Raw genomic sequence first — 13,583 nt, 5'->3', positions numbered from 1 at the left:
AATCCTGAGTTATGTTTGCAATTTTCAAGGGGTTGGAGCTGCTTATCTGTTTTTCCATTTTAATTTTCGGACAACTTATATCTGTTGAGAAATGGGATAAATCTTGTAGCATTTTCTGTTCCAATGATTGAAGTTCAGATCTAATCTGAATGGTTCAGAATCTGTTCTGAATATGACAGGCTTATCTAGAGCTCTGCCTACTAACTTTGATTTTGAAGGTTGGTTTTGTGGTTATTTTAGGATTTTTTGTTTGAGAAATGAAAGTAAATTATTTGCTTTATACTTTGTTGAAATACAGAATATACTGTTTGATCCCTCTGACTTATCAATTATTTCATTTTCAATTCTTCTGAGTAGAGAAGTTAAAAAGCAAGAGCTCTCCATTTTCCTTGTATTTGGCCATGGTGGTATATATAACAGCACTAAGGGGTTTTTTACCTTTATTTTTTTCGGGAAGTTTTGTTCAACAAAAGTCTTGATGTTAGCCCAATGGAGGAAAAGGTACCAGAGTAGTAAACTTGCTCAGCAAAGGATGAATCAGAACATGGGTTTAATGCCACATGCTAGTGCTCCACCTGCCTTTTGTTTAACTAGGAAAGCAGAGGTGGGAGACCATGGCTGCAGGAAGAGTAAGACACATAGGCAGGGCTTAGATTTGGCCTATCTGAGGCTGAAAAGAATTCAGACATCATTCCAAAGCCAAATTTTTTTCTTCTGCTGAAGCTGATTGCCTGTGTACCTGCCCCTGCTGGAACAGTTCTCTTAGCTCCCATGCAGCAGGGTCATGTGTGCTGCTGTAGAGTGATGTACACCATGTCCTGTGTCTGGGCTCCTGGTAAAGCCAAAATTCGCATGATAGCTTTGGGTTGTGCCCCTCCTTCCCCAAGCACCTTCTGTGAGAGACTGGTGAGGCCTTTGAAGAAGTACAGATGTTTTACTTACTAGCACGCCCCACAGAGCAGGGTCACTTCTTTCCAGACTAAAGTAAGTCCTGACCCATGAATTCTATAGTGCAGGTGGACAGAGAGCCATCAGCAGGGCCGGGGGGATCTCAGCTCTGCTTTTAATCAGCTTTACTATAAAATGGCTCAGCTTTCTTCACTGCATTGTTAACACTGTGTGAGGCAAGAGCTCCAGAGGAAAGTAGCCATGAGGTGGTACATGAACTAAAAACTATTTTGCTTACCTATTTACAGCATGCATATACGCACACATTACACATAACTATAGAAAGGATTTTTAAGAAGTACTCTTTAAAAAAAATACTAAATGTTGATGTTCAGTGCACATACAGGCACAGCAGGCACACTCATTTTGTCCTAATAGTCTTTTGAATAAAGGAGCAGATGAAAACAAATTGTCTGAGTGTCTTCGTGAGTTATGTCCTGAAGGAATAATCTGGTCTTAATATTTGTATCTTATTTGTATTTTAGGGAGGCTGTGAAGGAGGTTTTCTCCTTGCTCCAGCAAAAAATACAAGGATGTAAGACCAACTTGAAATAGAAATTTGATAGTTTGAGTTAATCATGTCTGTGCACTATATATGTGTATATATCTTTGCATGGGGTTATCTTCTGTACAGAAAAGCAAGATGAACCAAAGTATGCTTTAGCATTCTTCTGCATCAAATACCTATGGCTATCACACTGTACTCATCCTAATAGAACATATGCATCTTTCTTTTAGGAACTCCTTTCAATCCTGCCAATGCAGGCTGCAATTTTGAGGAGGATCTGTGTAATTTTTATCAAGATCACAAAGATGGTCCAGGGTGGAGCAGAGTGAAAGTGAAGCGCAATGTGTATAGAGCTGGAGATCACACTACTGGATTTGGTGAATTAAAACTGCTTTTTCCTGGAAGAGTCAAATTGTATATAAATGTTACATAAAAGGTTATATAAACAATGATACCTGTTGTATCATTGTTCACTCTGTTAAGTATGGACTGGCACAATGGTTAGCTTGCCTCAGTCAATTAAAACTCTCAGCCATTAAAGAAGTCAGTGTTCACAGCTTGGTCCTGTCTGGAACTCTGGCTGTTCTTCCCCATATGTAGAGGAAGAAGGTCACCTATTGGTCACCTGTATGGTCAGGCAGGGCCATAAATGAGAGTATCAATCTTCACTATACTGCTCTGTAGTTGCTGGAGAGATGAATCCACAAAATTATGGAAGTAAATGTAATAATAGCTTAGAGCATTGTTTCAAGAGAGGAAAAGTAACCTTTTAGCTCTTCTAGGCTTAGGATAGTTGGGATTTTTAAGGGAAAACATAAATATTTTGTAGTGAAACCACATGGTGAAAGGACTGTTAATATTTTATTCGGACATCTCTTTGTGTAGAGTATTCATGGTTATTAATCATATGCACTGAAGTCTCAGCTCTTTATACTTGGTGCAGGTAATAATAGGCATTGTTCCCCACCCTCCATTTTTGTGTCTCACAGTGGAATCCCTGAAAAGACCAGTTTTCCAGTGAGGCCAGCAGACCAGGAAAAAAAAAAAACCAACTATTTTTTCTGGATAAATTTGATAAGTGATTATTTCTGGTAACTTCGCCATGTGCCAGTTTAGCTAGAAGCAGACAGGATGCTTTTGGAAAAAAATGGTTATTTCCTGTCAGAGTGTGATAATCTATTCCTTGCCAGTTGGAACGGTTTTTATAACCCAAGTCTGATGCAATAACAGAAGCTACTTTAATAGTAAATCAGCTGTGCTAATAGCATATTAAATACAATGATTATGCTGTCTTGCAGGTTATTATTTGTTGGCAAACACAAAGTTTACATCACAGCCTGGGTACATTGGACGTCTGTATGGCCCGACCCTGCCAGGAAACTTGCAGTTTTGTCTGCGTTTTTATTATGCCTTATATGGGTTTTTCAAGATGAGTGGCACTCTTGCAGTTTATATCTTTGAGGAGAATCATGTTGTTCAAGAGAAAATCTGGTCTGTCTTGGACTCTCCAAAAGGAGTTTGGACTCAAGCTGAAATCTCCTTCAAAAAGCCTATGCCTTGCAAGGTAAGAGCCAGCTCTTCAAATCTGCTGAATTCTGAGGAGATTTTCCTGGCCTTCTCAGAATTGTTTGTTATACAGGGATTAATCCTAAGTGAGCTATACCTGCAAAGTGAATTAGCTGAAGATTCACCAGAGGAGCTCTAACAAAAGCCAGTTGTGTCTTGGTTTCTCAGCGTGCTCCACATCCTCTAGTTTTTGTTTGCTTGTTTCCTGTGTGAGTCATATCATTGTCATAGTCAATTACAGATTTTAATTTATCTAAAAAGTACTGTTAAGTTCTGGTCAAAATGGGGAGCTGATCATACTTCCCTAAACTCAACTGCTGGGTTACAATATGACACCAGAAGTCATATTGCAAATGAGAGCAATGGACTTGAAGAATTTGCAGTGTGTCGTTGGAGAGGCCATTACATTATGTCTGCAAGATAATAACACATTGGTACTTGACATCACCTCCTTAAGTCCTTAAGCCATTATAATTCTCACCTCCGCTCTTTTTGCAAAGACTGACTTTTACACAGATTTCTGTAAGTGCTGCCACTGTAGTGATCCTGATTTCTGTAATGGGTTTTCACTATCAGTGAGTCATCTAACGAGAACCAGGTGGATCACTAAATGTTGACCAGAGTGTGATAACATGATGAACACTTGGATGGAAGCTTGTCCTGCAACTCTTAAGTATTTATAAATTAAAGACAAACATCTTAAATGTTTTGTCCACTACAAATTAGCTTTTGAAATAACAGCAGCTACTGATCATAAACGGTCACCAAAAACCAGCTTTCTGTCTTGAGAGGCAAACTGATGTTTAAAATTTCAGTCCTAGTTGTTGGGTTCTGTTTTCTGTCATATACCTGATATCTTAAAGTGTCAATGGGGTTTTTTATGTAGTTTATCCATAAAACATAACGGAATTTATAATTCCAAGTGTTAGAGAATAGAAAAATAATTTTATTAGTGCCCAGCAAGTGCATACTAGAAAGATTTCTCATAGTATCATCCCAAGATATTTGCAGAAAAGTGAAAATGGCAAAATTTACTTTCGTCATCTCCTGATTAGGTATTTCTTTATTACTTCTGGAAAGGTGTAGTAGATTATGTGGCATAATCAGCTGCATGAGTAGTGATGATACCTGACCATGACTGTTAAAACTAGTTGGCAGCCTTGGAGGTGACAGGTTTTTTAGCATCAGATATTTACATGGAAAACCTTTTCCACCATGAATTTGTGAAGAACAATTTTTGTTTTCCTAGAAGTCAGGATATGTGGAACAGTTGTGAAGAAGCTTGCCTCACTTCTTCTGAGCTTGAAGATGTGTAGGAAGGGGAGGAACACCATGCTTTGTAGTGTGATTTACTGGCCTCTAGCAATTCTCAAAAACCTTCTCTGGGTGCTTCAGGTCTTGTGAAAGTCTTCCTTCCTATGGAAACAAGTTGCAGAATGTTTCTGTTGAGGAGATGTTCCCCAAATATCATAAAATGTGATATTTATTGGGCTTTACAGAAGTAAGCATGTGTTCAGCAAAGCATAATTGTCTTGGTTTGAAAGACAGCTTCCTGCTAAAGAAGGCAGGAGCCTCCCTTGGAATGGAAAATGTAAATGGAAAATGCAACCCACTTCCCTCCAAATTATTATAATTTTGAAATTAAGGGACTCTCAGGCAAAGATGTGAGACTAGGAATAGCAGTTCTTTACTGGTGTGTGTAACAAAGCAAACAAACAACAGCAGCTCTGGCATTAGCCCCGAACAGAACAGGCCTCAGTGCCCGCCTGGCGCTCTCCCCTTGGTGCAGCTCGGCACCTGACGGGATGGGGATAGCCCTCTCTTTTAGGGAGGTAGGTATTGATTCGGTCCCAGTGCAGTCTCTCACGAGCAGAGGCTTACCCCATGGCAGAAGAAGCAGCTCTGGGCTGCGCTCCAGCGGCAGCAGTGAATTCCCTTCCCCTGGCAGCAGCTCTGATCCTCCTCCTCCTGAGAAATGCCCTCCTCCCCTGAGCTTGGCCACTTACTTTGTTTTTCTTAAGTACCCAGTAGTTACTCTTTCGTAGCAATTTATGGGAAAAAGTTCTATTAAGTAAAAAGGAATAAAAAGAAAGAAACCTAACCCCCAACAGTAATTCAGGCACCCCTTAGCTAAATAACTATACATTGGACAGGTAGTTCAGTTTATAAGGTTTTCCTTGGACAAACAGAAGAAAATGGGTGAAGTTCTGAAACATATTAATATGGAAAAGTACATCAAAGTGTGTTTACTGATGGGAAGGTAGAATAAAAAAGACAAATATTGTCGAAGTTTAAGCATGTCTGCTTAAGGCAGAGGGTGTAGTTACTGGCTTTCTGCTCATAATATTCAAAAGTAGGCTCAAATGAAATTGCACACTGAACTTGATTCTGGGTTTTCCTTGCAATCTCATTCCCAGCTCTTCCATCTTACTACTTTTATAAGTCTTTTTGTGCTTTTTTTTGTTTGTTCCTTCTTTTCCAAGCCAGCAGAAGGAAACGAAGTATTACTGTGTGGCACTCTGTATAGACCCAGGTTAGTTACCTGTGAAGATGCATCTGCCTAGTGAAATAGCGGACAAAAACCACTCATTCCAATGTAGGGCAGCTGTGGAGGTGCACCAGAGAATGTTTTAGCTAATAGAAAGGAGTGGTGGGAGCCACCAAGAAAGGGATTACACTTCAGGCTCTGGAGGGAGACAGTGCTGAGAAACATGACAGAAGCTTGACCTCTCTTGTCCTGTCTCAGGCAACCTGTCCTTGAGCTCTTGAATCCTCACTAAGGCATCTTTGTCTAACCTGTCCCATAGCCATTGAATTACTCCTCTGCCCCCCACTGCAATCCTCATTTTACTCTCAGCTCTGGACAATCCAATGTTTTTTTCCCCTGTAATATTATTCACATTCCATTCTGTTTTCCCCACTTGTCCCATTTCTTACAAATTTTAACTTCTCAAAAACTAATGACTTGACAGAAGAGATAGCACTGGCATAAAGATCAGACTCTTGACACTTTTCTGCTCCTACTCCAAAGCCTAGGAGTGCTCAAGCTTTTCACAGAATTTTTTTATTTAATAGGGGCAAAATAAACCCTTTTTCCTAGCCTTGTTCTCGGAAATGATGGAACTGTTTTGGATTAAATCTTCCAAAACAAGGCGGTAGCAAGGACCTAGCATGGAAAATCTGAGCTGAAATCATTGTGTCTTGGCAATATTATAGGCAAGTGAGAAACAGTCTTTTAGGGGAGAGAGGTGGTCTCAGAATGAGCTAGGGCTGCCCTCTTTCCTCTAATACAGAAATAGTGACTAATGTGCCTATTTTATTGTTTTCTGAGATGTATCATAGACTTGGATGGTAAGAAGTTGGAGGTATACACAGTAGTTTGGCTGAGCAGCTTCTTGGTTGCCAGGAGCGACTTTTGGATTGGGTCAGCCCCTGTGGAAACAGTAAACAGTCTCTTGGCACTTCCTTAACACCTAGTCAAGTCAGTGACAATCATCTGTCCTGAAGGTCAAAATTATTTTTCAGCCAGAAAACAATGCTCTAAAATAATTGATTACCCACATCCTTCATCTTTTTCTACTAAGAATACTACTCCCAAAGCTTTGAAAATTATATAAAATCCATCTAATACATTTTAGTTTTGATGGTGTATTTACTTGCTTCAGGGCAATAAAAAAGATGCAGATTTTCATTGCTTAATTTCTGTAATGGTTTTTGCAAGTTCTTTTTGAATTAGCTAACTGCAGTCTGGCACAAGTTGATGGCTTGAGTTCTGTGAGCAGGAAATGTGAAGCTAGCCAGCTGGCTTTAATATGACACTTTGAAAATAAAACGTTTTAAAGGCTAGGCAGGTATGATCCAGCTAAGCAAGTCATAAATGTCTATACCTACACATATGCTGTTAATGCTAGTGAGAAGGCAGGGAATTTAAAATCCTGATTTCCTGATTTGTACTTGCAGCACTGTCTCTCCTATTCGGTGTGAGTACCTATGATCCTATATACATACAGTGTATATTTAATTATACTGTACCTAGAGAATAAATGTGACAAGAAAGAAATGAAAAAAAAAAATCTAATGTATTTGAAATTACTTAAATCCTTTATGGTTTATTGTATAACGTCTGGAAGGGCAACATGAAGACCTAAGTCTGAAGTGTGTAGATTATTTTCCGTTGATTTAATGTACTGAAATTGATCTTCCATGCCAGTACATGTCAGGAAAATGTAAGAGCAAACTGAAAGAAAATTCCACATATCATTTGCATCCTTGAGAAATTCACATGAACTGTGAAGCAAGAATCTCCATTTTAATATTGTGTGTGTGCATGTGTATGTGGGTAAACACCAGCATGGAAAAATATTTATTTTATGCAACTTCACAAAGAAGTCCAAATACCTAAACTAAAATGAAGGTTTAAGTTCAGTTGGGTCTGCCTTTATCAGTTCTGCTCATTCCTGCTAGATTTGGGTTACCATTCTGAAGTTCAAGTTTTTGAAAGCAAACATCTTGTGTTCTTTATCCGTCATGAAAGCTTTTGCAATGTTGCCTGATAGTTTAGTGCTTGAACCTCCCAAAGTGTTCAAAATCAAATCCTCATTAAGGTAATTCACGTAACAGTCTATCCTACTTTCATCACAGTAGCTGTGGCTGCATTTTAGGGTTTTCATTTCTTAAGTTTTCTTTTATTCCTCTTCAATGTTTTTGACTCACTTTCTTGAGTTCATCTGTTTGCTTTCACTCATTCTCCATAACTAATTTTAGTTGCAGTTGTGAGAAAGGAAAATCAAGTGACTCAGTGTTGCACTTGAATATTTACATGTTTTAAAACAACGAAAAGAGAAGACTTTTTTTGCTGAACAACACGGAGAAGCTTTGCTGCAAGATGCTATGGAGGCCAAAAGTATATGTACATTTTAAAAAGGATTTAAAATATTAATGGAAAATAGACCTCACAGTGATTGTAAATACAGTGGTACAGTTGTGACCTCCAGTTCAGCAAGTTCTTCAGCTTTTTTTGGGTTGGACATAATATAGAAACTTTGGTTTGTTTCTTGTTCTGTTTTCCCTAAATAGCTATTATCACCCTGCTGTCTTTTTAGTGCTTGACCTGAGTGTCTTTGGACCTTTCTTCCCACATCATCCAGACCATAGTGATGCTCGATGTTAACTTATTCTAGTATTTCTTTCTCTTTGCTGGCAGGAAATCTGTGTTTTCTGCTTGTCCACCAAAGCCATGGGTAAATGACTAAATTAATATTGGATAAACAATGAAATCCTAGATCTCTGTGATCAAGTCACTAGTATGACAAACACAGTTCTCCAGTCAGATGCCAATTGGAGGAGGGCAGACATCCTCATCCTCACCTCCTCCTCCTTTGAAAAGCTCACACTTGTGTCAAATAAAAGAGCTTTCTGGTACTGTTCCAGCCTTTATCAGTCTTCTGACAATAAGGTATGCACTCTAAAGAGGCTGTAATGAGCTGCAGTTTTATCGAACAGTCCTGTCATTCCTTCCCTTTAAAATAAAAAACTTCTTGAAGAACAGTCACCAAAAATGCCTGTCTAAAATAAGAATGGTAGAGATTGGAAACAGAAGGGTAGTGCTGTGAAGTGTGAACCTCAGTTCCTGTGGTGCTTGATACTTGGTTATGAAAACAGCATACTGGAAACTGAAAAGGTTACTCAGGTCAGGAAGCAGCACAAAAGTGGCTTTCATCTTCACAGTAGCTAAGCAAGGCAATGCGTTGCCTTAAATATTACATATCTCCTTTTGGTATCTCTGATCCTTAGTGGACAGGAAACTGACTGGAATGAGGATAGAGCCCTTAGAGTAGATTTGTGGAAATTCTGTAGGGTGGTGGGAGACATATGAGAATATCAGTGTCCTGTACATATTTGCATGTAGGCAGTGTTCTCTACTAGGCTGCTTAATCCAGCAAGAGGAGATGCAGAACAAACAGCCTGTGTTGTTTCTGCCCTTGGACAGGAAAGGTTTTCAAAAATACTTGTTCAATGTCACAAGCTTATTACCAATGTTACTCAATTATTTATGTAGAAGCTTTCATATTACATTATTTTTCCCACAGAAGCTTGTTGAATTTACATGGCAAGAAATTGAACTTGCCTGGCAAGTGCCATTTTAAATCATTTTATTTTAAATGACAGAAGCTTGCAAATACTCTAATTTTGGCTTAATAGCTTACTTGTGTTCTTGATAAATGAGTTTCTGACTGTTTAAGCCAAAGAAATACAAGCCACTTGAAATCTAGTTTTATTAAACTAGCTATGAGTAATTTGGTCTATACTTAAAACATCTGTACTGAACAGCCCTGAGATAGTCAGAATGATTTTCCCATCCCCTGTGTGGTCAATCCCTGGCTTACACACTTATATGGATGTTTATTTGCATAACTGACTAAAAAGTCAGGCTGCCTGTCTTGTGAAAACATCTTGACTGCTTCTTCATGTCAGGTTATGCTTTTGTTTCCAGTGTTCAAATTATTTTTTGATCTTGTAAGACTGAGTTTTGCGTCACTGTGAGGAAGTTACAACAGTAGCTTCTCAGAAGAAAACACCTCAGACTCCACTATAACTCTCCTTCTTCTTTAGGAAATTGAACTTTAAATGTGTCTAAGTGACAGACCGAGCTTTGTGTCTGCACAGATTCAGTGTGTCAGCGTCCTGGTTTAGGACAAATTTGGGAGGAAACTTCCAAAGGAGTACCTCTAGAAAGCTGATTAAAGTGGACTCTCCCATAACTAGTTTGGGAAAAGATTTCTTTGGAGAAAAGTGGCAAAAATTGTTTATTTAACAAGCAAAGTATTCACAAGCATAAAAAAAATGAATAATATTAAACAATAAAACCTCTTGCTGTTTGAAGAGATGGCAAATCCAGAAAGTCCTTGTTGTGGGGTGTAGCTCGGCTTGCTCAGTCTCTTATCAGTCCCTCTAGCACTGGAATTTGCCACATCCCAGCCCCTTGGTGGCCACAGGTGTGAGCTCCTGGTGTTCGTCTGGGTTTTCAGTCCAGAGCAGGCCGATCAGTTCCAAGAAAATGAAAAATCACTTTTCTTGAAGTTAAGAAGGGAAACTTCTCTGCTTCAGCTAGCTAACAACTAACTAAAATGAAGGAGTACCAAACCAAAGCAGTCCATGAGAAGGAGCATGGAGCAGTGAGTGCAGTTTCTGAAAACAAACTGGGCACTTCTCCTTTCCTGCCTTCCCTCCCAGAACCAGTCTTAAAGGTGCAGAACTTAATATTCAGCATAAACAGAACAGAAGACTGGGGATACAATTCATAGAGTCACTCCAGGACAGTAATTTAAATCTAGGAATATTCATGAAGATGGAATGAGTTAAATTACCTTGCTGCAGAGGCATAGCTTGCTTTTAAGCCACCAGATTGGGTCGTTTTCATGTTTTTCCTCTGTTTTGCTGATCTGACTAATTGAGCAAGATGTGTAAGTTCTGGGATAAACAAAGAGGAAAGAAAATGCACAGAACAAATAGGGACCCAAGTAGGATCTTCTCTCCTTTTCTCCTGTTCTCAGCCCAGCTCCCTCCAAATCTCCTATAGCAAGTGAGCCCATTAGTCCCTCCTTATCCTGGAGGTACCTTTCTGAATGTCCTCCTATTTCTTCTCTAAAAGCAGATTAACTTAATATGCATGTGAGTTTTAACTCATCTGCTTGTAGAGTCGCTAAGTGCTAAGGATGTGAAACCCCTTGTACCTCACCCAGTGTCTGCAGCACAGCCCAACATAGTCTTGGCAGAAGCTTGCTGGACCAGCCTTTCTCATCTGGCATTGCTCATACCTCATATAAGTGCTAAGAAAGGATTTTTGATACTTTGAGACTGAAGGCCAGGACTGTTTATGAAGCACTGCAAGATAAACAAACTAGCTTCCGTAAGCTGGGGCAGTGGTTTGGAAGGAAATGGATGCCCTAGCTGTAACAAAAAGAGACAGGAGAGATATGTTTTATTTTTCAGTATCATAGGCAACAACTGCCTGCACTGGATAATGTTTTTAGTTTAGCCTCCAAAATAGCATGTGAGTCCAGCAATATCTGTTACCTAGCTTGAAACAATCAGTATATTGTTCATCTGCCATGCTTTATGACAAAAAAAGCTGAGAACAAAGAATCCCCTATTCTCTTCTCCAAGGCATGAGATAAAGTAATAAAATTTTATTTTGGAAAAATTGACCTAGCAAATAAATAATTCAAAACAAGAACAAATGCAAAGCATCTTGAGATTAGTTCTATTGAGACTGTAGGAAGGATTCAGAGATCTGACTCAGTGTGAAAGTGAATAGTTGAGTAAATCCAAGTTGTTACAATTTTGTTAGGTAAAGTTCAAATACTCAGATTTTTGCTTTATGACAGAAAAGGATATTTAAACCAGAAGAAGAGTGAATAAATTTGACCTGTGAATGAAAATGTTCTAGTCCATTGCCTAAAACTAAATCAAGAATATAACAACAAAATAAATTGAGGGGACCATAGCAATTTTCGTACATTTGCTACAGCCAGTACTGAAAACTCTGCACCCCCAAGCAGAAGACTTTGTAGTTTCATCCTTGTGAAATTACAAAGTCTGCTCATGGCAGTGTGTCCGTCAACACCACAAAAATCAAGTGGAAAAATAGTGAAGCTTAAGCTACAGATGGTAAAGCTGAACAAATGTACAGTTGCCACTGAATCAGATCAGTCCTTTGGTTGTACAAAGATTACTGGTTTAATGGCCTTTGAGAGACCACCGTTGTTGTTGTTGTTGTTGTAATGCCTTTGAAATGGAAGGCTTTCTGCAGGATCCAGTGGGTAGTTACATACCTTAAATGGAACAAAGAATAAAGAACTTAATCCTGATCCCAGTGATGTCAATACTAAAGCACTGCTTAAAACATGACTCCACAATATGGAAATATTGTTTCACAAAGGAGGACTGACTTCACCCTTACATGTGTGGTTTTTCTGAAGATTCTTGGATTTAAGGCTATAATATATCTTCTGTTCATTACAAATGTTCACCAGAATGCATTTATTAAAATTCTGGTGAATGATGTTCACTCAATGTCAGTATTTTATTTTACACTTACTTTATGCTTTTTTTCCAAGAGATGCTACTGTTTTTAAGGGATTGCCCCTGTGTCCTGACAATGAACTTAAAAAGCATGAAACAATTTTTGTCCTGCTAAACTTTGAGGCTAAGATACAGTTCTACAGTGGGAACAAAAAAAAGGTGTGGGGTTTAGGCCACCATACGCTGAGCAGTTTTGCATTCTGTGCAGGAGGACTCCTTAACTCTATACCAGTGGCAGTTTACAAGACAGATAATCAATAATAACCAGGATTGGTAGCACTGAATGGAGGAGTTTCAAAAATTGCTCCCCCCTGGGCAGCATTATGCATACATGCTTTAAAGTTTTTTGTGTAGTTACATTCCAGGCTGTTTAATAAGCAGATGAGTTAATAAATACTGCATAACAAAACAAAATGGCAAAATACCATGTAGGTACCACACTGAAGGTGTTACCAAGCCTACTAGAAATCATACTAAATAATGCTCTAACAACTTTTAAAAGCCTTTTTGTGTCCACAAGAAACTTGTCAGTCAGTGTTTAACCTCCAATATGTAACTGAGGTGTTGTCCAGAAGATTAAACAGTTAGAAGTGACACTGATCCATCTGCAATCACTAGCATAGACCTCAGCACAAAGGAATTGTTTTGAAAAGCTCCTCCCAAATTATGGTCATAACCCCTGTGGTCAGACAGATGGTTTGGAGTAGTTAGTCCAAGAAAAACTCCAGCAGTGTTTTCACGAAATAAATCCTAATTTGTCCTCAGTAATTCAGACAGATCTGTCTCAGCTTTGGCAGAAGTGCAACTGAGAATCTTACAGTTTCTTTACATTTTATTTTATTATCTCATGAATGACTTGTATTTTATATGGCAGAATTAATGTTTACTCAAATCAATGATCTTGGATGTTTTATTAATCTTCACAAACACTGATGAACACTGTGAATTATGCATAACATTTCAAGTCTCCTGCTCTACAATATCATGGCATTGAGTCATTTATGAATAATCCCATTCTGTATTGTAGTAGTTTCAGTTCATCTCTATTAATTCTTTGCTTTTGCTACAGCCACTCTAGCCCATCACTCCACATTACTCTTTCAAATTTATTTTTCCATGGATAAGACCTCCTGGTTTTCAGGATAAGATAGCTGAGGGTATTTGAGCTGTTCATGTTGGTTATTGGGCAAGAAAAAGCCACCACAACCTCAATGAGTCATGTTTTCTCACAGACAAAAAAATTCTCTAGTAAAATGGGAATAACATACAGATATACATAATTTGCCTACAAAAGTGAGAAAATATTTTCTGTTGATTGAAAACATACATTCAGTCCCACTGGAATGGACATTTCGGTCATTGGCAGAATGTGCCAAAACAAAGTGGATCCATTATTCCTGTTCTGTAAATTTTGAAATTATCTGTGCATTTGGAAAAAATACTAATATTGCAGACTCTTAACAGTGCCAGGTTTTGC

General features: G+C 38.6%; 1 protein-coding gene across 3 annotated transcripts in view; it reads left to right on the top strand.

The window, feature by feature from the left end:
• Positions 1-13,583, top strand: part of MAMDC2 (MAM domain containing 2) — a 56,420-nt gene that overhangs the window by 36,954 nt on the left and 5,883 nt on the right. For all 3 annotated transcript variants that reach the window (XM_005532880.3, XM_088054228.1, XM_088054227.1), the window contains exons 8-9: positions 1,687-1,833; positions 2,755-3,020. In XM_005532880.3, the coding sequence (XP_005532937.2) occupies positions 1,687-1,833; positions 2,755-3,020 (413 nt within the window). The remainder of the gene's footprint in view (positions 1-1,686; positions 1,834-2,754; positions 3,021-13,583) is intronic.

Source organism: Pseudopodoces humilis, chromosome 4 (assembly GCF_049639895.1).
Source record: "Pseudopodoces humilis isolate 2021_Gansu_Grassland_sample_001 chromosome 4, ASM4963989v1, whole genome shotgun sequence".
Lineage (NCBI taxonomy): Eukaryota > Metazoa > Chordata > Aves > Passeriformes > Paridae > Pseudopodoces > Pseudopodoces humilis.
This window is presented reverse-complemented; position numbering and strand designations above follow the sequence as displayed.